The 24,212-nt window shown below is 34.1% G+C and overlaps 1 protein-coding gene across 1 annotated transcript in view; it reads right to left on the bottom strand.

Moving 5' to 3' along the window:
- KCNH7 (potassium voltage-gated channel subfamily H member 7) overlaps positions 1-24,212 on the bottom strand; it is a 206,677-nt gene that overhangs the window by 70,899 nt on the left and 111,566 nt on the right. Inside the window, exon 3 of the mRNA XM_062498275.1 lies at positions 13,995-14,154. Coding sequence (XP_062354259.1) covers positions 13,995-14,154 — 160 coding nt within the window. The remainder of the gene's footprint in view (positions 1-13,994; positions 14,155-24,212) is intronic.

The following is a 24,212-nucleotide window of genomic DNA, read 5'->3' as shown; positions in this document are numbered from 1 at the left end:
AAACCAAACTTAAATAACAAATACTGTAAGGATTTGTGCAATATAACTCACAGATGGAAGCACAGTGACTTCAGATGTACATAAAACATATTAAACAGTTTAGAAAAAGCAATGCTAAAGAATGTTTAACAAAATATAAGAATTTAAATAATAGAAATGATCAGCTGTCATTGTATAAACAGTCTGACTTATTTAATAACTGCTTGTATCTCATCGTTTGCTACATAAGTGCTTTGAACACTGAATCAATAATGAAATGTTTTCTTGAAGAACATTTTGAAGTATCTTCATATTCTCTCTTGTTGGGATAAGAAGTTCTGTTTGGAATAAGATTTTTTTTCCAGTCAGTTTAAATTGTCAGCATTCCTAGCTACCTAACATTTATTAATATTTACCACTGAAGTCTAGCATTCCATACTGACATGTTTTGGAACCCTTCATGTTTTTAAATGTTTCTTTTATTCCTATGGCAGACAGTAATTGGACAACAATAGATGACCCAGCTTAATAATTTAATGTTTTTAAATGGATGTTATATATATTTAGTATTGAATATGAATTTTATTTTGAATTATAAATGAATGAAGTTGAGAGTACCTTGCTCTGGAAAACCTGTCTAAGAGCTAAAGCTGCTGTACTAGATGACACCAAAGATCCATCTAGCACAATGTTGGATTTTGATTCTTTCCAGTACTGGATATGTGAAAAAGGAGATTAAGAATCACTACACTGTGTTATTTCTCTCAGTGAATATACTCAGTTTATAGATGTCTGAATTTCAGAAACTTCCTGAGCTAGAAATTATTTGTTCAAACCACAAACTGAATGTTTGGTGTACATTTCTTCTATGAATTTGTCTCAGTACTTTCTAAAAATGGTTGTAGTTTGATCTGCAAAGCATTCTATAGGAAAGAATTCCATAATTTAATGTATGTTTGTAAAAAAATACTTCCCCCTACTTGCTATACACTTGTTGCCTTGGGGAGGTTCTAGTGCCAATAAGAAATACCTAATAATTCCTCCATTTTTATAGTCTCAATATAGTCTCTATATGTTTACAGCTTTTCATTCATCTGCTGAATTCCTCTTTGTATACCTCTTCTGCAAGCTGAAGAATGCTTGTGTAACTGTATTGTGTATCTCTGAACATGTCTCACACTTTTCTCAGTTACTTTTTATTTCTAATGTAATCCTTTTTGTCAGCGGTCTGAGCTACTCTCAGCCTTAGGAGTCAATGCAGAGACATAATGGCTTTTTGTTTAGACCTCAGTTGGCTTCCTTATAATTACCAATATTTCACTGAATTTTGGAATTATTTTTCTAACTGTGTTAATTTAAAATATTTTTACGACAGCTGAGAAATTTTATTGTTGATTGGTAATCGATAATTTGGTCTCTAATATTGTGTCTGCAAAAATTCCTTTTGCTGTTTGATCAATTGGCGAGTCATCATCCTTGCATAAGCCTTGCAATATCATGTAATAGTCTGATTATTTTTTGACATATGCAAATATTCTCACCTCATTGTTAGCATCTGTTTTTTTTATCCAAGTAATAGAAAATCTATTATAAAATAAATAACCTGAAAGACTATTGATAGCATCCAAGTGTTTAGAAATCTGGTGATTTATTTCCATTTTTTCCCTACTTGAAAATAAAAATCCATGTAATGATATTACTTTTTGTCCTTGAAAATTTTTGAAAAGGTTTGTTGAATTCCAATTATTTGGTATTGAATTTATCACTCTAGGCATATATGCACGAAAGTAAAATAGATAGAAATCTCTGTTACATAAACCAGAGTCATGCATCTTTAAAACAGCAGTTAAAGGTGCCAATTTTCAGTCAACACAGTGATATTCAGCAGAGTACACTTTGGGAGTGTGTATATTTCTTCTAACTTATTAAGTATGCTTGAATATTACAACTGTTCATGGTTGAAATTAGTGAAGAGAATGTAAAAAAATATATTACTTTTAAATGCACATAGAATTGTGCTGTAAAGCAGATTTAAAATAAATTTTGAAAGCTTATTGCATCCAAAGTGAAATTAATACTATAATTCTCTTTTTTATCAATTACACTGAAATTCTTAAAACCACCATTCATGAGGATTTCTGGCATTAGACACTGTTCAAGGCTTCTTGTTGGCACTCTATTTTAGTCATATTCATGGTGCTGCAGATGGTCTTTTCTGCTTCACCACGTTAATATGACCATGTTATACTGCATTACTGATTTAGCTGTCTAACTGCAGTTCAGCTGGAAAGAATACTCAGTGAGAATTTTGCTTCTTGATAAGATTTTTGGGCATGAAATAGACAACTTAGATGAACAGCTTTTTGCTTTCTTCTGTACACTGTAACAAATAGTTTCAAACTCTATTTTCTGCTTTTTAATTTGAGTATTCTTTAGAGAAGGAGTACTGCTATTCTTCAGTGAACAGATAATGAGCTACATGGTGTATTGGACATTCATCTCTCTCCTGCAGCTAAAGTTATCAGGGGGGCCATTCAGAATTTGTGTAGTTTACTGAGCTGAGCTGAGCTAGGAAGTGTAATAACACAATTTGTCATGAAACAAAATTCATTCAGGCCTCTGGCTTTTTGTCTCAGTATAGACTGAAAGTGGCAGTGAAAGCTTTTCTGGCATCCTGTGTATGGGGTGAAAACTTTTGTTTGGGAATGGACAACCCCTGCTTTGTGTAAGTATGATGTCAGAGCAGATTCACCTTGGCTTACAATACTGAAACATGTTTCAGATGCAATCAGTATTTGTTATGAACCAGAGATAATGTTACATTAAAATCCTTATGTTTTATTAAAGAATAGATTGCCAAATTATTCTTAATGCTGAGTCAGAGATTTGTATGATTGTGTCTTCTTAAGAGCAATTGAGGAAAGCAGTTGAGTCTGAGTCACAATTCCAGACTTACATTCCACCTCCTCCTTCCAAACCTTGCTTTACTGAATAAGTAACTTGCAAATGAGTTAATCTGTTGGTTGCTTTTATTCTCTGTGCCATCTCAGCTGTAAAAGTTTCTAAATAGTAGAGCTCAGTCAAAAATATCACTGTAGATGATTTAGGACTCTTTTAACTGTTTGCAGATAGAATTGTCTCTGAAATCTCAAACTCAAATTGACTTTTCTTATGTTCTGGAAGCCTTTTTTCAATTATCTCATATTTTGGGAGATCAAAAGAGAAGATGTAGAATTCACAGAAAGAAAATATTTATATTAATAGTTTTGGGGAAAAAATGCAGGGAAAAATCCTATCTTGACAAGAAAATTAATATCTTTGTTTTCCCATATGTATTGCAATAAGAAGTGCTAACATTAATAGAGAATTTCTATGCTTAAACACTGAATACAATCATATGGAATTTTCTGTCAGGAAAAAAAAAGCAGAATGAAAATTAGCTCCCAAAAGACCTATCAACAGCTACAATCATGGTTGAAAATTCCCTGCCTCATCAATACAAAATGGGGTATTCCAGGAAAAGTATCTGAACAAGGATTTCTTTTGTAACCCAATACACTTGCACGGCTAGTGATTCTTGTATCTGTTCTGTGCAAACATTTTAAAAAAAGGAAGGGAAATTATATTTGGCCTGAATGTGGCCTTGATACAGTGAAGGCATTCCCCAAATTTCTAATGATGAAATGTATATTTACATATAAGACACAGTGACTAAATCAGAGAAATGCCTGCAACTGAGAGAGTTTTACCTTCTCTACAATTCCTTTAGTGGTCTCTGGGTAGTGGTAGATGCTGCCTTATTTCTCAAAGTCTATTTAGACCAAATCAGTGGTATTCCTGCAATCCTATCCCAAGTGCTGCAGAAGCATAATCCTAAGATATGTCAGCTGAAAAGTTGTGATGGCTCCTGAAAGAATTGCTCAGCCAGTTTTTACAGCACCACTAGTAGTATTGTAGTATTTTCATGCTGATGCAAAGCAGTTATCCAAACCCCAGAATGTGAAAGCAAAGGGGGAAATACTAGCTGGTCTCAGGCTCCCAAGATGGCAACTAGATTTACTCTATTTGTCTCACCCTTCTCTAGATATAGTTTCCAAAATCAAATCAAAAGAGCTCAAGTGCACAGTTTGCAGAAGGTTGTCTAAGTGAGGTGCAGAAACTGTCAGAGCAGTTTCCAGGTGCAATGTACCACTTCTCCTAGACTGAGAGCTGAACTAAAGTGAACAGCTTATGCTCCTGTACAACCTGTTGACTCTGGTAGGGTGTTGAAGAAAATCAGGTCTTGGATAGTTTGACAATGGTGAATGACTGGTCTGGCTATAATATGAAACATATGTTACTTTTACAGTATATATGATTAAAGAATAGAACATACATATCCACAATGACCAACCTATTGTAATAAGATTTCCTTGGCAAGGGCAGGTAAGATAGATCAATTATGACAGACTTTCCTTCAGATCATGGGCTAATTCCATAATACCTTTGTTCTGAAACTTCCCCAATGGATAAGCAAAATTGTTTTCACAAAAGCAGCACAATTCAGACCTTTGCTGAAATGTTTTCTCATAATTGAATGTCTACTGTCACAGAATTCCAGAATTTAGGTTATCAGAAATACAGACACAGTTATTGAATTGCTGCTTAAAAGCTTGCAAATATCATCTAGCAACTCATGCAACAGACTAAAGGAAACAATTGCTTTTGAGAAATGGAATCCCTAAATGCTGACAGTCTAAAATAGCAGCAAATACTTGAATGTACCCTATGCAAACACTGCAGCATGTGATGATGCCTTTTTTTCTGTCTGGGCACAGCAGGCCTTGGGACAAAGAATTACAGAAAGACAATTAAGTTTTTTTCAGTTCTTTTTCCCAAAATATACTGAAGCATACTTAAGTGGATAATTTTCTTGCTCTGCACATTAAATAATCTCAATTTATTTTCAGGAGGAAAAAACAAGACATATGCAATTATTAACATTAGAAGCTAGAGCTCATAATTCTCAGACACTGAATACACTTGTTTTTATATCCTCTGTTATGGTGTCCTTTAATTTTGGCACTTCTTTTAGTTTTCTGTAAAATTTAAGGTGGCATATATCTTCTATCAGTATAAGAAACCAGCAATCTTATTTATGTTATGTTGTAAGTGAGAAAAATTTAACTTTGATATCTGCACATAGGACTCAGTCAGAATATGAAAGGAAAGGAATGAAATCTCTGATTGCTTGTAGGGCTCTGCTGTGTGTGGTTGACCAGAGAATCTATTCAGAACAATGTAAACAGGGTCTCCCTCAAAAGATATAATGTTTATGTCCTTCAATGTTAATATAAACTGGTGCATTTACTTGTTTTTCTTCCGCGTGTTGATAGAAATGTCATTTTACTACATCTTATTCATTCCAATTACAGGAATTGAAGCGCTTTTATTAAAAAGCCATATGAAAAAAGAAATTTTTGTCCTCTCAGAAAGAGATTTTACTTCTTGTATTTTTGTTTCTTAAATATGATTAGAAGTATGAAAGAAAAAAAAAAGTAAGTTACTGCAACGAAATAAAATGGCAAGCATCGCAGAAAATATTATACCTAAATTATTTCTGACGTAGCACAATACTTCGCTGTGTTGGTATGACTTTTGGCAGCTGGAAAAGAGAATTTATTCTATCTATTAAATCAAGCTCTCAAGAAGTTCTCAGCCCTTCATCAGCCCTTGGCTGCTAGGCTTCATATGATAAAAAAATATTGCTATTCTCTGAGACAGGTTTTCTATGTTTTAACACTGAATTCATATGCTACTATCAATTTCTGCAATGTGTTTTGTCTCATATATTGATTGAAGTTTTTTTATGTTCTGCATATTGCAAGTTTCAGTAATAATAAGATGAGAAGTATCATTAAATTTGGGTTTTATATGTCATATAATTATACTAAATTTAATATTTTGCCTGTTATATCTACAGTTTTGCAGAAATAAATATTCAGAAAGTGAGAGAAAGAGCCATGTTATGACTTGCAGTCTTCCAGAAATATATAAAATGTAATGAGATCTTGAAATAATATAGCCAGAACAAAGCAATAAAAGGACTTTTGCAGATAGAATTTTAGAAGATAGATTTACCTGAAGAAGAGCCACTTGAAAGTTTGTTACCATCTGAAATACAATTATACTAAATTCACAAAAAGCTTTTGCTTGAAACAGACCCAAAAAATAAACAGGCTATTAAGAAAAGAAGGCAGGATAACAAATGTTTTAGAAGCAAATTCAGGTAGCTTAAATTCAAAAACAATATATTTAATATGCAGAAGAATTGTTCTGGAAGTACATTGACTTTTCATTTGGAAAATTTAAGAACTGTTCAATGATGAAATATTTAATAATTACTAAGTTTTTTTGCATAGATCAATAGGTGATTCCAATTACCAAGTTTTAAAGTTGGCTACAGTTCCAGACAGCAAACTGAAGTAGGTTATTTCTCATGAAATGGAACTTCTAATTAGTGATACATTTTTTGCTAGACAATGGCAATTTTATTTGGATGAAACTTACTAAAAGGTTGAAAAATTCATAATTTCCATCAGAAGAATAGAATTTATTCACTGACACCTGTTTACAATATGAGCTTAGTTTCATATTCCCGATAGGCTTCACTTCATGTTTTCATGGCAAGAGCTCTTCAGACTATGTGTCCTTGCCAGCTGCTATCAGATCTTTGAAATGCCCAACTTGCCTAGGTGCTTAAAACAATCAAGTAATACTGGTAGGATTCTGTGCTTGAGAAGTAAGACATAGTGAAGGTAAACTCCCTCATTTTTATCTATAGATCTATTTTGTTTGCTTATCTAAAGCAAGCATTTTCATGTTGTAGATGATAACTAAAGCCCCTATATTTCTAGTAAACAACATCCATCTAAAAGTGTCTCAAATCCATTGGAAATGCTTTCTGTTTTCTAGTACAGTCATTTTTGTCTAAGCTTGAGATACTCTGATAGTTTTGATTTTTTCCTCTTCAAGGTCAAAATCCATAATTCAATTTAGCAAGTGCAGAGATTAGCCACGTTCTGTGTTAATTCTTATAATGAGTAATGGAGACGTGTCTCTTTCTTCCATCAGAGAATGAAGTAAAACTCACTACATTTTATGCTTTCCTGAGGGTATGTATTATAATATGGGATGATGACTTCAGAAAATCATTATCCTAGTCTTCAAGCTACCTCACCTAACGCCCCTCTTTTAAATGTCCTGAAAGGAACAGATAGATAGGAGACCTGTTAAAATGTAATAAAAAATGTATCACTGGAAGACCTGTGTGGTATGCATGAATTGCCTCCACTGAAAGCTACTGAAAGCTGTGTCACTCCCTCTTTTTCATATTTCAATCTCTTTAACAAAGATAGCTTTTTTTTTTTTTTTTTTTTTTTTTTTTACTGAATATTTGTACAGGATATAGCAAAAATAGCTCTGTGATCGTAGCTGGGTGAGGCTGTAATCTAAACAGCTAATTTCAGTTCATGGAATCTAGGAAGGCTTCCTTTCTAAGCTGAGCCCCACCAGCAGCCATCATGAGGAAACAGAAGTAGAGCTGCCCTACTCGCATTTGTCTGTAGAAGAAGGCCAAGAAAAATTATTTATCTCAGTAGCTGTTCTGTTAATTTAGACAGTTAGCTGTTTGTGGAGCACTGAAGGTGGTAATAGCAGAGGCTCTTCTGTCTTTTATTGGTGATTGGTGTTTGGCCATATTCTTTTGCTAAGAGTTCATCACTGTTTCAGTTTGCCTAATATTTACTGTCATTTACCTTGGGGACAAATACACATAATTAACACTGGGGTTTTCAGAGCTATGCTGCTGGTTGGCTAGATAGAAACCTTTGTCCTCCTGGACACAATATTTCTTGACTAGCCCTTACTGAAGAAGAATTTGCTTTCAGTGGTGCAGCTAAATATAAGATCCTGAACAAATTTCTCATTACATTTTGGGCAAAGTCAGGGGGTTACTCTTGCTTACATGTGCCATATTCTATGAGGCAAAATTGCATGCATCAAACAGTATGCAGTATTTCATGACAACATTGCAGTCCTAATATTTCTAGTACTAAAATATATATGCTTGCCTTTCACTAAATTTCTATACTTATATAGCAAAGTTCTTTGCACAGATGAAAGCAAATACTGTGTTTTAGTGCTAGCTCTTTGACTGGAATGAAAGGTCTGATTTAAATTGCAGCTGTGTTTGTTTACAACATCAGTGTATGGAGTGTTCTCTGCTTCTCAGATGTAACTCCATTGCTAGGGCCAGGAAAGAGGAAAATTTGTTGAAGAGTAAGCACCTTGAAGAAGTTGCTTCAAAGGTTTTCTGATTATAGTTTCGGCTGTTTTAAGAATATTATTAGCCTTCTCATTTTATTTGAACCTTATCCAAAGAAGGCTATTATCCATTTATTGGATGCATAACAGATCCTCTATTTTCCTTCACAGAAAGAAACCCAATAAATTATTCCAGGGTGTCTTTATTAGGCTTACAGATTTTGAAATTATAAAATGATAAGGCAATCCTGAAATATTCCCCTTTGGCAGAATGCAATTATATGTTCAATCAAATAGCTTTCTGGGCTTTCTCCCATGAGGTAATTAACATGGTGTTTGGGAATCACTATTTAGCTTATAGGTTTAGTACTTATAGCTACTCAAACTGTTTTGAGATTAAGGGAGTAAAACTTGTTATAAAGTTACCTCATCTGACTAGCTATTATAGCCAATTGATTAATAGAAGTTGTAATCTAAACAGATCTGGATTAAATGTTAGAAAAACATTATAGGTCAGTAAAAAGGTAGAATGATCTAAGTGGGGCAGAAAATGAAGACAACTCAGAATTAATTTCTGAAAGGTTTTTCTCACTGCAATCCCACAAATAGTCTCTTTTGAGTAGAAAAATTGTAGCCACATTCTTCATATTGAAGTCAGAATGCTCAAATCTATGGGTTACTGTCAGTTTGAATTGGCTGTTTTTCTGAGTTTAATCTATGTCATGGTTGATATTGATATCTTGTAGTCACTAGTTTTACTGAAAATGAGTATTTCACATCTTTGAGAAATAGATTCAGGTGCCATGACCAAGTAGTAATTTATGCCACTATTTATGTAAATTGCTGTAAAAACTCCTCATAAAATAATGGAGTGGATGAACATATCATAGTGGAATTTCTGAGAGTTTTGGTAATAAAACTGTACAATAAGGGTCCCTTTCCTCAACCATTGATATAAAAGATCCATTTACATGCAGAAGTTATAACTTAACACTTTACAATATGAATTTTAATGAAGTTTGTACAACGCACTGAATGGGAATTCATGTTATTTTGGTTAACAACAGTTACAAACAGCTAAATATTTTGCTAGTGTTCAAAGAATTTTGTTTTCTTCAGTGGTATAAAATTACATTTCTTCTTAATTTAGTTCATTGTAGAAAATCTATGCAAAGCTTTGTTCTTTTTTTACAGTGAGTCTTACAAAAAGGAGTTCTCTTTTACCATGAGTATCTTGCTAAATATAATTTATTTATGCATTATTTCAGTGAGAATTCAAAAATTTATACAGCTTTGCAAATGGTTAGATTCATGAAAATTTATAAACTACATTTTTGGGAATAAGTTTTTACCATTATCGTGACAATCAAGCAAATGTTGGGTTCGTAGAAGGTGTAAGAGAGAACAGTCCATAAGAACTGTCAGAGATGAGTAAAATCCTTTTTAGGGCTTATGTTGCTCAAAACTATCAGTCTTAACACTTCAATACACTCCAGAAATATTTCATTTACAAAGCAAGTATTTATGTCTTCAAGTATTTCACATGTAAAATGAGGTGGCATAAAGTTATTAAGTGTTTTTATCTTTGGATATAGACGTTAATTTCTGGAATTGTAAAACATTTACATAATCTAAGAAAAGTCAACATGAAAGCCAAACAAACTTATTAGAAAACAATTGAAGTATGAGTAGAACTGTCATATATGGAAATGAGACAAAGCTTAGAAAGGTTGAATGATGAATGGGCATCTGTAGCAAAAATCAGTTTCTCTAAGTCTTGCTTTAAGTGCACATTGTACAAATATATTCTCACTGGAGAAGAGAATGTTACCCAGCTGTGGGATAAGTGTGTACAGAAGAAATTTCTGCATGGCTCTGAATACAAAGATGGAACACAGGTAGTATTAAATAAGTTTGATTAGAAGTTTAAAAGAAAAGATATGACAAAAGTTTTGGGGTATACACTTTTTTCCTCAAGAGAGAAAAGTTATATATGAGCAAAGGCTTCTTTACTTTTACTAGAGAACTGGCATACATTGGAAAATAGAATAGCAGCAAAACTACAAAAACAATGGAACAGAAAAAAATCAATTGGCTGTGATTTATTTACAGGATTAGTGCATGCTAGGATCTTCCAAAATTTCACTATTTGGATATACAAAAATTGTTTCAGCTGCTAGTGAGAACTGGTGATAAATTCTTGCCAGAAAAAAACAGGGGAAGAAAAGGATCAACTGAAAGGACTTCTATGCTGCAATTGTTAAGCCATTACCTTCACTTTTCACATTGCTGATTAGTCAGACATTTACTGCATATAAGATAGGAAGTCTTGAGCACCAGATTAGAAAGAATTCTATTTATACTCAAATGTGCTCATCAAACTCCTGAAACATACCTTTTCTTTTTAATAATCTATTATTATCACCATCTGCCAAGCCCAGTGCTGAATCAGAACCTGTGTTAGCCATCACCCTGGCACATAACAAAAGACAGGATCCTTGTACTAGAGAGCTTACAAATACTGTTGAAAATATCTGTCAATATTCAGATGATAAATTTTTAAATTTTTGACTATCGAAAGCTAGATTCAGTCACTGAGCTAAACCTAAAAAATGTTACTTGACTTCCATAGGTCTTGATTTGTTCAGAGGGCCTTCAGCTTGTTAACAGATTGAAATCGCTCTTTTCTTCACTGCATGAAATGCTTTTTTGTTCCATTGCATTAGATTTTACAGAATCACAGAATATTCTGAAATGGAAGGATCATTGAGTCTATCTCTTAACTGAATGACCCATACAGGGATAAACAACCATCCACTACCTCGATGTTATTAGCACTCTGCTGTAACCAACTGAGCTCATCTCCATGGCAATTTCTGTCATAAGGAGCCCTATGGTAAGTGGTAGTGCTCCAAACTGTTGGCTCCAGCCTGTAGAATAAAAGCTTTTAGAAAAAAGGAATAAAATACTCAATAAATTTGATCAACTCTTGATAAATCCATTAGAGGAAGGATGAGAGTATGAAAAGTTATCTTGTTTTCTAGGGCCAGGAAAATACTTGCAATCTATTTGCTTCTTAACAGCTTTTACTTCTCTCCTGCAACCTGACTCAGTCATTTTTTTTTTTTGCTCTCATGTAGAAAAGGCATTCTAACATGAGAAAACTCAATCTAAGGAGCTCTGGAAAGAAATCTTTCATGATCTGTGTGCTTCTGGGCAGTAGATGTTAATGTAATCTGAAATCTATTGCCTTTTGTCATTAGCTGCTGCTTTTCCTGGTTGTTTGTCAGAGATGTATTGAACTTTCTATATTCTCTAAATTGGTTGCTGTATTCAAAGGAATTTTGTTACATTTTTTTCTTCTTTTTCCTATAACAGTACCTATTACTGCCCTTTTTGTGTGTAATCCAGTGAAAAGAGATCACCTGGTTTACCTGTTCTAGATAGAGCATGATGATGAAAAACTATCTCCTGGAGAATCTGCTATGTACCTTTCTTATGCTGGGAGCATGACTTTCAAAAAAAGATGTTTTTAAGGGTAAACAATCCACCTTTTTTGACTTCTTTTCTAGCTTATTGATCTCTTTCTGCCTTTTCTATATTTCAAAGCTTTTGTCTGTTGTAGTTTAAAACCACCATTCAACTGTACACAATATCTTGCAGTTATTTCTGGATGTTTTGCATAGCTTGGCCTCTTTCTTGCCAAGAGGAATTTTTGGCTAGGTAGCATATTTTGTATCACCATCCATCCCATCCGGCCCACGTTAACAGTCTGCTCTGAAACCATAAGCAGCTCAGTAGAAGATGGAGCAGCCATGTGCCTGCTCTAGTTTCTGCCAGTTTCTGGCATCTGGCTGTACCCACTAGCAGGAAAATGGTTCAAGTCACCTTCCTTTGCCTTCTTTTGCACCTTGATCTCTCTCTGAGAGAGATCAGTTATGTACTGAGCTTGGAGGCCCATCTATTAATTTTTCAAGAACTCTCAGTAAGGAAATCCCCTCTGTATGTCAGGAATACATACCATAAAACAAGAGAAGGATGTTTTGACAAAGTATTTTTTGCAGATTTCCTCTTTAGTTTCTTTTCACTTTAAAATGCAGCAAGTGATAACACTTGAAAGTGTACAGTGATGTGTCACAGATATCAGAACAAAATGTTCTTTTTCAAAACATGAAAGTGTTTTTTCCCTCCAATTGGTATTTTTCCTCTTATTTTGTCCATAAAACCACAGTAAGCATGGACCAGCTGAACAATTTTATCTATGTTATAAAATTGCTTTTTAAATGGAGGAAGTAAGATGTTTCAAACTCACAAAACCATAGTATACTAAAATAAAACCAGAATAGGGGTATTGTTTACCTGATGTACTTATTATAAATTTTTCCTAATACAGTTTTTCTATTTTTCCTGATACCCCTTAATGGCATTTTAAGTGTATCATTAGCAGGAAAAAAAAAATGCTTTCTTGGTATCTGAAAAAAATCCCAACAAAAAACCGCTTTATTGGTTATAAAAAACCCCAAACCCAATGCAAAACAGCGTATGAAAAGGATACAATTTTAAATATGTACTGTTAAGGCTATTTACAAAGGCTGTGTTAAAAACATGATATTTCATGAATAATAATTTGCAATCTGCAAGTTTCCAGTAATGGAATTTTTTTTTTTGCCACATTCTTATACACACTGTCATTGCAGGTTCTATGGACATTTCAGGCACTGTGTAGTGTTTGCATCAAGAGAGTTCTCTCCTTGCTTCTCACAGTGAGCACAGCATCAGTCTTTATTTCTAACTAGGGAAAACTGAAGTGTTGATTTACCAATTGGAATACTTTTGTTCCTTTATTGTACTAAAGTTAAAGACTATCTCACTGTGAAAAGGTATTTTCCAAGTGTTAATGCTCACTGTTAGAGCATGCTGTGCTTTACTAAGAGCTTTTACAAATGGGATGTGTTCTGGCAAATCTTGCTCTAAGAGTAGATTACGTGCGTGGCGATACAAAGCAGAAGGATCTTGTGCTGTTGCTGCACACAGTGAAGGTCAGCAAAAGAGCACATGTTCAGCAGATAATGAGACAGAAAGCTAAACAATGTAGTTGTACAAGAAGTGGACATTTGTGTTGAGTTTTCTAATATCGACAACACTTATGCTCCAGAGTGGAATGACAGCAAAAGCATTTCCTGCACACCCACCATTCCACCATTCTGTGCCCCCCGCCCCGCGATCCTTCAAGTCAATCTAAATTCTTAAATTTGATAAAATCAGGATATTTAATTATGTTTTAACTGATTTTTATATTTTCTAGTCCAATATAATCTCATTTCACCAACTACGCCACAGATTATTTTTTATAAAATAAAAATATTCAATTTTGAATAGGCAAAGATGAAATATTTCATCTGTATCACAATACTTTTTTCAGTTTTCCATTTGTGATTGATTTTGCCAAGGGTAATGCACTTCTGTGAAAGATTTTAGTTTTTATGAATTTATATGTCCTAGTACTATTCACAAGATCTATGCTGTTAGTACTACCAAAGATCTGATAGATTATTTTGCCAACATCTTGCAGTAGGTTTCCCACATTTAGCTTCTTATGATTTGATTATTGAATCAACAAATGGGATTGCATCCTTAGCTAACCTTTTTGCTTATGTTGATTATTTTGTCAGATAAAAGTAGAGGTAAGCAAAAAAATTTCATCAAGTAACTTACGATTTACAAGTTTAGATGGTAACATTGGCTTGTACTTCTCAGGAGATGCCACATTTTCTTCATCTGTTACGTACTCAAAATTAATAATAAACATCATTGCTACTCCCTCTTGATTTTTCACTGGAATTATATGAGTGTTGCAAATGAAGGTAGATCCTGCAGATGGATTAAAAAAAGAAAGAAATATATAAATGGAAGGAAAGATCTTTTTTTTTCACTTCAGTAAGTCTGGTAATGCAAACAGACAGTGAAGAATATTTCTTTGAATTCAGTAATTGAGCATCAAACATATTATTCTTTAATTTAAACAGTAATGTTTTCATAGAAAGAAATGCCACTGTTCATAATTTCTAGGAGTCTTACCTTTACCCAAAGGTGTCTCCTTTGAAATGTCAGTTCTACTTTTTAGATTTTTTGTTCATTGGAAGTGCCTGTACAGACGGACTTGTAATATGAAGACATTTAACACCAAAAGTAGAAATGTGGACACTGTTCCAACCACAGTCCTTGAGAAGAAAGCAGAGCAGAACTTGATTCTTCTAAATGTTGAACATTCTTCAAGTATTTGGTTCTATTACACAGGATGAGTCATGCATTAAGTATTTATGGATGTAAATATACCGCTATTCTTATTTTAGCCCTCAGTCTTTTGGAGACTTTGGGGAAATGTTTAGGTTTGTGTTAAAAGTTGTATTTGTTATTTGATTTATACTCCATCACAAACGTCTTCTAAACTGTGCTAATAATTTTCAGTAGCTTTCAGATGGGTTTGGCTTATGTGTTATATACAATTCAATGTATGAATTTAAAAATACCCTAGTTTTCACATTTATGCAGCATACTCAGCCAATACTAAAAGTAATAGACTGCAAACTTTCAATACCTCTGGTGCTCAGGATGTTCTGATTTAAAAACCTAATTACAGATTTAAGGAGTTCTTTGCGTTAATTCTTCCTCTATAGCTTTAGAAGTTTCAATTGACAAGGTCATTAATTTTGATTTAATTCTTTCTATTAATGTTACAGAACATAGAGGTTCCAAAAATAATGTGATTGCTGTAAGCAATACAATAATGTGCTAGAAACGTCATGCAGACACAGCTGTGAGATGGGTTCTTTCCGTGATAACTAGGGACTGGTTTAATGTACATTATCTGCAATTTAAGCACTCAAATGCAGTAATCACTGAAAGTTGACGGCCTGTGCAATTTGACAAAAACAAATCTGGAACTAGATTGCACAAGAATATATTTTTGTTTGTTTGTTTCCATTAATGACAGAGATAGTACACTTTATATCTTTACAATCAAGATCAGACTCTGGCTTCTAATATTTAATGTAGTACTTGCTATAATGTGGTATATATGGAAATTCGAGTTGTGTATAAAATTGACATGCTGGCCTTTCAAGTTTTGCAGCTGTAACTTCCATCTATTTAATAAAACAGTTGAGCTGTGGCACTTGCCACAGTTTCCATGGTTACAAGCTCAATGTCTTTAGTAAACAGAAAGTAAGCAATTTAAGACTGTTCCATTAGAGCTAAAAATAGAAGTGCTGCAGGCCAACCATTGCAACATAGACTGGTTAAACAGAAGGGCTGGAGAGAATTTAGAAAAATCTTTGTGGTTTTAGCAAACAAGTAAAATACATACTGAGTTCAAAATGTCAAAATTATATTTATTGATTTGCTTAAAAGGAAATTATATGGACATGAAGATTATAGGTTGAGCAGGTATCCCCCAATATCTGGAAGTGGGGCATGCATGGCTTTGAATAACACTAACTTCAGTGGATCAAGTGTTTGTCAGTGTTTGCAAAGGAGGATGATGACACTTCTTCAAAAACATTCCTACTTTTGAAGGCAAGGGTGTTTCAGCTTTTGAAATATTTCCCACAGTGCTAAGAAATGACACTATTTCCCATTTGTATAAAACATACTGCCCTCAAGAATTTACAAACCTCCTTTGTACTGGAGCTAGGGATTTCCATCTCTGGGGAGATGCAGGAGTTGTTTAACAGTCCACAGTTTAAGAACAAGGCTAAAAGAGCAGAGGATTGAAAACTTAAGCTGTATGTAGCAATATTTCAGGAACAAAAAATAGGAAAGGTTCATGTGTGGTTTAATTTAGCATGGTTCCTTTGAAAACCAAACACACCACAGACTAGTAAGAACACTTAGTTCATTAGTCTGAAGTTTTTCCAAGAAACCAAGGTTTTTTAAGAGGAAAGGAATATTTAGTTTTTTTGTATGCCTGAAAGTGGAATGCTGCAAGTTAACCAAAATATAATGGTAGTCACAGCTACTGTTTGTGACACTGTTAGTGTTTGTCTTTAGTACAGACACTGCTATCTGCAATCCACTTATCAGTATCTAGCTCTACTGAGGGACAATAAGGAAATACAAAATTCAAAATAGCCAGGCGTACTCTAGTGTGATTTAAAAAGAAGAGATGGGTATAAAGAAATAACATTGGCAAATTCAAAAGATAAGCTTTGAGTGGTTAGAGTTGATAGCAATAAAGAAACAATAATAAGAAGCTTGTTTACAAACAATCTTATTCACTATTTGCACTCTGGCATCCCACCGCTCTTCATTGCACTCAGCATGTTTTTCCTGTTTTGTCTCTATGCTGAATATTTCAAAAGTAAGATATGCTTCGATGAGCAATAAAAATGGTAGTGTAGTTTTCGGAATTTGTATTTCTAATCTAACAGCACCGGGCAGGTGGATGATTTAATGAGAACAACTAAGAAAATTATACCTTTATAATTAATAAATTCAGTATTCAGCAATATATCTGCATTTTCTCATGATTACTACTGGGGTGTAATCATGAAATATACATGTTTTGCTCTCTTGTTTTCATCACTGGAGATAGTAGAAGACAAGTTGGGTATTTTCTTGTCAGCTTGAATTTCATCGTTATAGGGACATGTTTTCTTTTATTTAAGACATTGTAAAGCCCACTGTTTCATCTAGTTAAATTAGTGGGAAAATATCCATATGGAAAGAACAGGTTTCACTCACTTATTTGCTATGTGGATATGATGTATGATTCCATGCTTATGTATTCAATAGTATGATTTCACAGGACCACACAGCCCAGTGTGAAATGTGGAACTGCCAAAATACGTACACAAGTGACAATAAATATTTCAGACGTAACATTTTAGGGTATAGTAGGGTTATATAAGGATATATTGCACCATTTGAGCAATTCTGATGAAGGAAAACCCATTTAACTATCTGTCTGCATAATGTTTAAAGCTGACTTGCTTCATGAGAGCAGTACAAGGCAGGCACATTGAGCCAATTGAACTTGTTTGTAAACTTTATTTACCTTGCCAGAGATTCTGTATGGAAGATTTTAGGGAAGATTTTTATCAGACTGCATCTTCTAGATACAACTGCATTCATTTATTGGAATTGTGATAGCTCCATTTACAGACAATTTGGAGAGGACAGTGCAACTAATACAACAGTGAAGACACTCCAAATTCTTGTATGAAAAATTCTGGCAAGTAAACTTTGAAAAATGACGAACACCAAACAACTAATTTGATTCAGCCTTCCTGGGAACAAAAGCATCACAGGCTATTTTATATGCCAAGCTCAAAGGATCCCTGAAAAATGAGGCATTTAGGAAATTGTCTTAATTCTGCAGAATTGCTGTGATTCACAAGAACCTTTCAAAATTCATCGTGGTTCTACAGGATGGCTTGAATGGGCTTTACACTTGTTATTTGTATTTCAGCATTTAAAAGTTTAGACTCCTGCACTCAGTATAAATTTGAGGACAGCCTTTAGAAGGTAGTGACTGGTTTCAATATATTTTGGAACCAAACTTGGCTCTCTGTGCCAAAGAATTTATGACTTCTCAGATATTTTTTTGTTACTAGTGCTGCTCTAGACAACCAATTAAGGCTATAGAAAGAAAAAATATTGAACATGTCCTCTGCATGCATGTAGAAATTTCTGGGCAGAGTGACCTCATACCTGAGTCCTAGAGCTGTGATAATTTTTTACTTCTATAGCCTACAAGTAGTCCAGTGTAGGTAGCTCTACAGTCCACAGCCACTTCTGCTCCTTTAAAATTGAAGATGACAAAGAATATATCAAGACATAACAAAGAAGGAGCCAACAACAGCTTGCCTACTAGAATAAGACCAAAGACAGCCAAAAAAATAGGGCCAGAGATACTCTGCATTTCCATATCTAGACAGTCCTCTGTCAGCTGTCAGCTCTGAATGAAACACATCCTCAGTACCACAATTTTATGGTAATGCAAAGACAAGAGAAAGATGCTGGATAGTCTTTGCACTTTTATAAAATTACCACTATTTTTATTTTGGAAATAAATACCTTCTGCATCCCTCAATGGGATGTTCACTTTGTCCTTAAAAAAAAAAAAGCTCAAAAAGTTTTCTCTCAGAGGTATAATTTTAAAACTGCCAATTATAGTGGAAAGGCAATTAAATATATTTCATATTCAGTTGTGTACTAAGCTTAGTCTTAGTTCTATCACTTTTTGACTGAAACGGGGCAAAGTCCACATAGTTCCTATTTTGTTAGTAATGAACTGAAATGATTATATTTTTTGGCTAGTTGCTGTGACATTATTAGAGTGTAATCACTGTTATAATAAGTAGAAACTTAATATTTCTCTGTTAAGCAAGACTTCTATAAATACAAAGAACGCTACACAATAAAATACAGCCAATCTTATTTTGTCCATGTTTATAGCCTTATTTTCATCATAGCATGGCTTATGGGATTGCCCAATGTTAATAAGAACTTCTCTGGGGAAAGAAAATAGAGCTAATCTGAGGGAGAATTAATGTGGAAGATCTATCTTTGCCTGTTCATCATGGAATCTTCATCTTTTGGATGAGAAACCAAAGTATGGCTTTTTACTGATTCCTAAACATCACAAGTTCATTATTCTCTTCCTTCGTAATGGCCAAAAACCCCAACTGCTTTCTACTTCTTTCAGCTTGGGGATGGTCTTGGAAAGGTGTAATACTTTTCCAGGCAGAACATAAAGGGAATGTAATGAAATTAAATGTATTAAATTTATTTAGTCTTGGGAAAGGAGGTACTGTCCTGCCTTGGGCAGACATCTAGGAAGGCTGAGACAGTGATTTTTATCCACCATGCCCAGCCTACAAGCAGTAACAAGCCCCTCAGGAACATATGAAATGCAGTTAATGAAAGTCTTGTTCTGTGGTCTAAACTGCTGTTTATAATCCATTTTATCACTAAATGCTGGCAGATAAAGGACATAGACATGCTTTTAATACGGAGTGAAGAAGAGTCACAGGAACAGTGCAGTAAAGGAGTTACTTGGAAGGCAAGGTGGTAGGGGGATACAATATCGTATGAAATAAAGCTGTTGCTTGCACACAGCTGCTAAGATTTTCACATTCCTGAAGCACCCTAAGAATAGGGAGAATATTAATATTTTATACATCTTTGTGTGCTACGTAATTCTGACTTTATTGCCTGTTGCTCAATAGCTACTTCCAGACAAACTTTAAAAATAAGGAATGGAAGTAAGTCAAAATCTTAGTTTTTTCCTATGTGTTGTCAAGGTGCTAGTACCAAAAGTTTACAAACTTGTCTTAGTAAACAAATACTGTGAGTGGTGCAGAAGAATGACACCTGAAATTGACTGGTTGAAATTTATTAATGAGACCAGTATAGCAAAGCATTTTGTATTCTTGAAAGGTTACAGACAAAGAAAAAGGAAGTGAAAGAAAAACAGCACTCAGGGAATATTTGCTCTGCTTTGTGTGGTTTCTGTGACTTATGCCTGAAGAAAGTCCTTTCTTTTATGCTTAAAATTCAGAAGCCTATTTACCTCCACTTTGAAGTCCACTCTAAGCAAACACTGTGTTAGGTGATGTTTAGTTGGCATTTAGGGACAATTGCACTGGGGATGTGTATTGAATATTCAAGCAAAGTCAGTTTGTCAAATAATGAGGCATGATGTATATTGTGATGCATGGACTCAACATGACCAATCAAGGACTAAAAATTTGACTTTTTCTGTTTCTATTCAAGCATAAGCCAGCAACAGTGCAGTATGTCATAAGGAACGTTGTTTTCAACAGTGCAAAGTTTTGGTTTTTTTCTAAAATCATGCTAAGAAGTCTACTCCTGTAATGTTATGTTGAAAAATAGTCATGCACAATTTCACATGGTTTTATGCTAAAGATTTCCTTTAGCAGCAAATGCTTTTGCAAAACTATTTTTCTCTTAACTAATGCTAAGTATTTACTAACAGATTTTCACAACTTAGTCTTCTTGTTCATACAATAAAAATGAGGAGGACTGAATCTGCCCTGAGAATATTTCCCAGCACTGTGTGATGTAGATCCACACCTCTAGAGACAGACACCACATAATTACTTGCTCAACTCAGTAACAATGAGTGAAAAAAAAATTTGGACAAATAATTCTGTCTGTTTGTACCTGGAGGTTTTTGCAGCTTTGCCACTGCTGTAATTTATTCAGACCTTTGGAGACACCTGATTTGTAAACACCCTATTTAAATTTTGTCACAACTTTGGCTTATGGAAAAGAATTACCCTTGGATGTTCCTTTCTGTCCTGCCTTGAATGTGTTGTTATTTGTTATTTGTAGCTGCACGCATAAGGAAAGAGAGAAAACTTGATGCTAAGGCTAAAGGTGATTATATTGGTAGCCACAAAAACCATCTGTTCCAGGAATGCCAGTTTGCATTGCCAGTGTTGCCTGGTGCTGGTGCGTATTGGTATTATTTTACTTTCTTCTAAATGTGTTGAGACTGACACATGAAAAGGGTTTTAATCAAACCAGTTTTAAAAACGAATGAAGAAATTAAGGATAATTCAAAGAAACCTTTGATCCCATTTTCACAATTGAATTAGTAGATAACAGCCCCACAGCATTTAAGTGTGTCTCATAAATTTCCATACAGAATTTTGGGCGATGGGTAATACAATTCTCTTTATCTTTTACCTGTATCTTCAGAGTTGTCTGTATGTCACCATTTTTCATTTCCATCTGACTGAAAATAAGCCACCATGAGTGGTAAGGATTCATATGCTTCCTATAGCTGTGTGATTGTCTATTCTGAATGACTCACTGCAGAGAACAATTAAAAATAGATAGTAGATTGAAATATATTATATCCCTTTTCAATTGAATAGCTGTGTTTAAGGGGGATGGGTAAGACAATAAGAATGTATTTGGCTGATATTTATTAGGAACCTTACAGTGATTAAATGAGACCTACTTCCTTTGACATTTTACTCCACCCTCCTTAGCAAATATTCATTCTGTCATTGAAATCGTTGCTGACACTAAGATTTGATTTATAGGGCCATTTAGGTTTTGTAAGGTGAGGGAAGAATTTTTAAAGTAACAAAGAAAAAAATTGCCCTCTGGAATCTGTGGACATATTCATTACTGGACTGGCAAATATGAACATCCCATTTGCTCTCCTTTTAATCCCACTTGTAATATAATTAAATTGGCAGATAAATACTGTTCAACTGCTCATTCCAGCATTTCTTAGGCAACTGTATTGCTAAAATTATAGCTAACATTCTAATTATAATATCTACACCTACACTAATAGGCTATGGTGATTAATTGTAATGCTGAAAACATTTTGTATGGGAGGAAAATTTCCTGCTTTGTTGTTTAAGCATTTATAAACATGTACAGAAGATACAGAGCAATTAAATATTTGGCAAAGAAAGAAAAATGAAATTAAGTGAAAATAAACAAGTAGTGACAAGTTTATAAAAAAAGACCAATAAAAAAGCATAGAGTGAAGAATGTTGAAAGCTGTACATGGATGGTAAAGATTTGTTTAAGTTCCAGGCTGCCTGTAGAATAATTCTATTGAAACCATAGCTGGGCCAGAATTTGCAAGGAAGGCTTTTTACTTACTGCCTTGGCTTACCTTAAAACTACATTTGAATTTTGTCAGAAGGGATTTTTCTAGAGCACAGACTGAAGTCAGCAGGCCTGGTTCTGACAGTCAGTCTTGAACACTCAAACTGATCTTTCTCAGAGATACACTCTTGTATGTGCATACTGGGGGAAAACTGGACTTGAAATTGTTTTCTGGATGGGTTCTCATTACTGGCAGTTTGGAAAGATGGTATGCTCAAACATGAGTATTACTTGGAATTGCTTAGTCTAAAATCTCTTACATTATGTCTTTTTCTTCCAGAAGTATATAACAAATAGTGTTACTTCTGAAAAGCAGTGTCTCTGACTTGTTAATGGGGATATATCTGTCTCTGCATATGGAGTTGAACATTTTGGGCCCAGTTCCTTGTGCCTATGTAAAGTTTCTGAGTGCATTGCACGCTGTATTACCTGATGCCAAGAAGTCAGACATGGAAGGCCAGGGCAGATTGCAGAAAGGGGTACATCTATGAAAATAACTTAATTATTAAGCCCTTAAACCCTTTGCAGATAAATTGTCAAATAACTGAGGAAGATTTTTTATTCTTTTTGCGTTTCATGTGTTTCACACTATGTGAAAGAAGCAAGCCCAATGCTTTCCATCTTATTTTCTTAGTACAAATACTTCTTTTGCAAACACTTGCAGTATAATTATAGTGAATGTGAGATATAGAACACTTGATAAACTTCATAACTGAAGATTTTAACAGGGAAACATTTCAAACAACAATGCTATTTTAGAAAGAAAAAAACCCAAATATTTCACTGAGAAATTTTCAAAATTGTTTATTCTTTTTAAAGGACAGTATTAAAAAGTGATCTTTTTCTACACTACACATCATTCCTGTGAGAAAAAAATGCTTTTAAATGTGTCTTTTACTGAAAACATATTAAGAAGTAATTTTCAGGATTAACAATGAATAGTAAATCCAGTTTGCTCAACTATGTGTTACACTTGAACTGAGGACATTTTAAAAGAGATTATTTTTTTTAGATACTACAGTGTGAATATGCTTGACTAGAGTTTTCTTTCTGTTAACAAAAGAGAACTCAGAATGTAATATCTTAGAACATATAGCATCCCAATGTGGGACAGTAATAAAAAATTACCAATTTCCAATGTCATTGAATATAGGTCAGTACCACCTGAGAAGGGTTGGTGACGAAAGATCAGATTCATTTCTGAAATTGAAGAGGTGGGTGAAAAAAACATAATAATTTGGCTCAAATAACAATTTTAAACATAAATCTTTGCAATGAGGTGATAAATAAAGGTTCCAATTTCTTATTTTTAGTTAGTTGGCCAAGAGGTAGAAAATATTTAATTACACGTGCTAAAATTAAAAATCTCTTTTTTCTTTACTTTCCCCCCTCCATTTTTCTTTATGTCCACCTCTGTAGTTCTTTTTTCCCTCCTAGATATTATTTTTTAAGCCCTCATTAGAAGCTATGCACCTCTGGGCATTCAACTGAGAAATGTCTTATTATGTTCATGAGAAAAGGGATCTCAGGTTTGTTGAATATTGCCCATCTTGCAGAAAAAGTGCAGACTATGGCTTTTTTTGTGAAAGTAACCTCATTTATTTCCTCAAATTAAACTACATAAACTATTTTAAGAACTAACTGAATAACCTTATAAAGCAGAATGGAACAGAAAAAAACTCTAACAAAACCAACACCAAACCACAAAACGAAACCCAAAAAACCCCCCAAGAACTCAATTTTTATAATTTGTTTCATTTATTCAAGGCATTGGTCCAGAATACAATATGAAGTAAAAGAGTGATCCAGATTCTGTCCTCACTGACCCTGTGCCACTTCAGGGAGAGTGCGGGCTTTTTTTGTGATACAGTTATTAAAATATATCAAAAAGAAGAAGTCATTAAGTGACCATAAAGTATGAAGGGTGATACAGAAAAACAATTCAACCCCAGGTCCCCTGAGGCAAAAGGGAAATGCTGCCATTTCTGCAAATTTTCATGAGTGCAATGTACATTCAGTTCCACTGGCCAAATGGAAGGACTACCATTATCTAAATATAGGTGCCTTTCTGTTGAAATCATACCCTTGGAAAATCATACTCATGGAAACATACCATTCCTGATATTTTCTAAGTGAATTGATCATGAGTAACTTGAAGTACACAACCCCAAACTTGTAGAAAAAAAAGAAATGATGTCCTCATATACAAGGTCAGATGTAAAGTCATTGTGTGTGTTACAGTGCTTTACTGTAAGCCAGCAAAATCT

The sequence above is a fragment of the Cinclus cinclus genome, chromosome 9, assembly GCF_963662255.1.
Source record: "Cinclus cinclus chromosome 9, bCinCin1.1, whole genome shotgun sequence".
Taxonomy (NCBI): Eukaryota; Metazoa; Chordata; class Aves; order Passeriformes; family Cinclidae; genus Cinclus; species Cinclus cinclus.
This window is presented reverse-complemented; position numbering and strand designations above follow the sequence as displayed.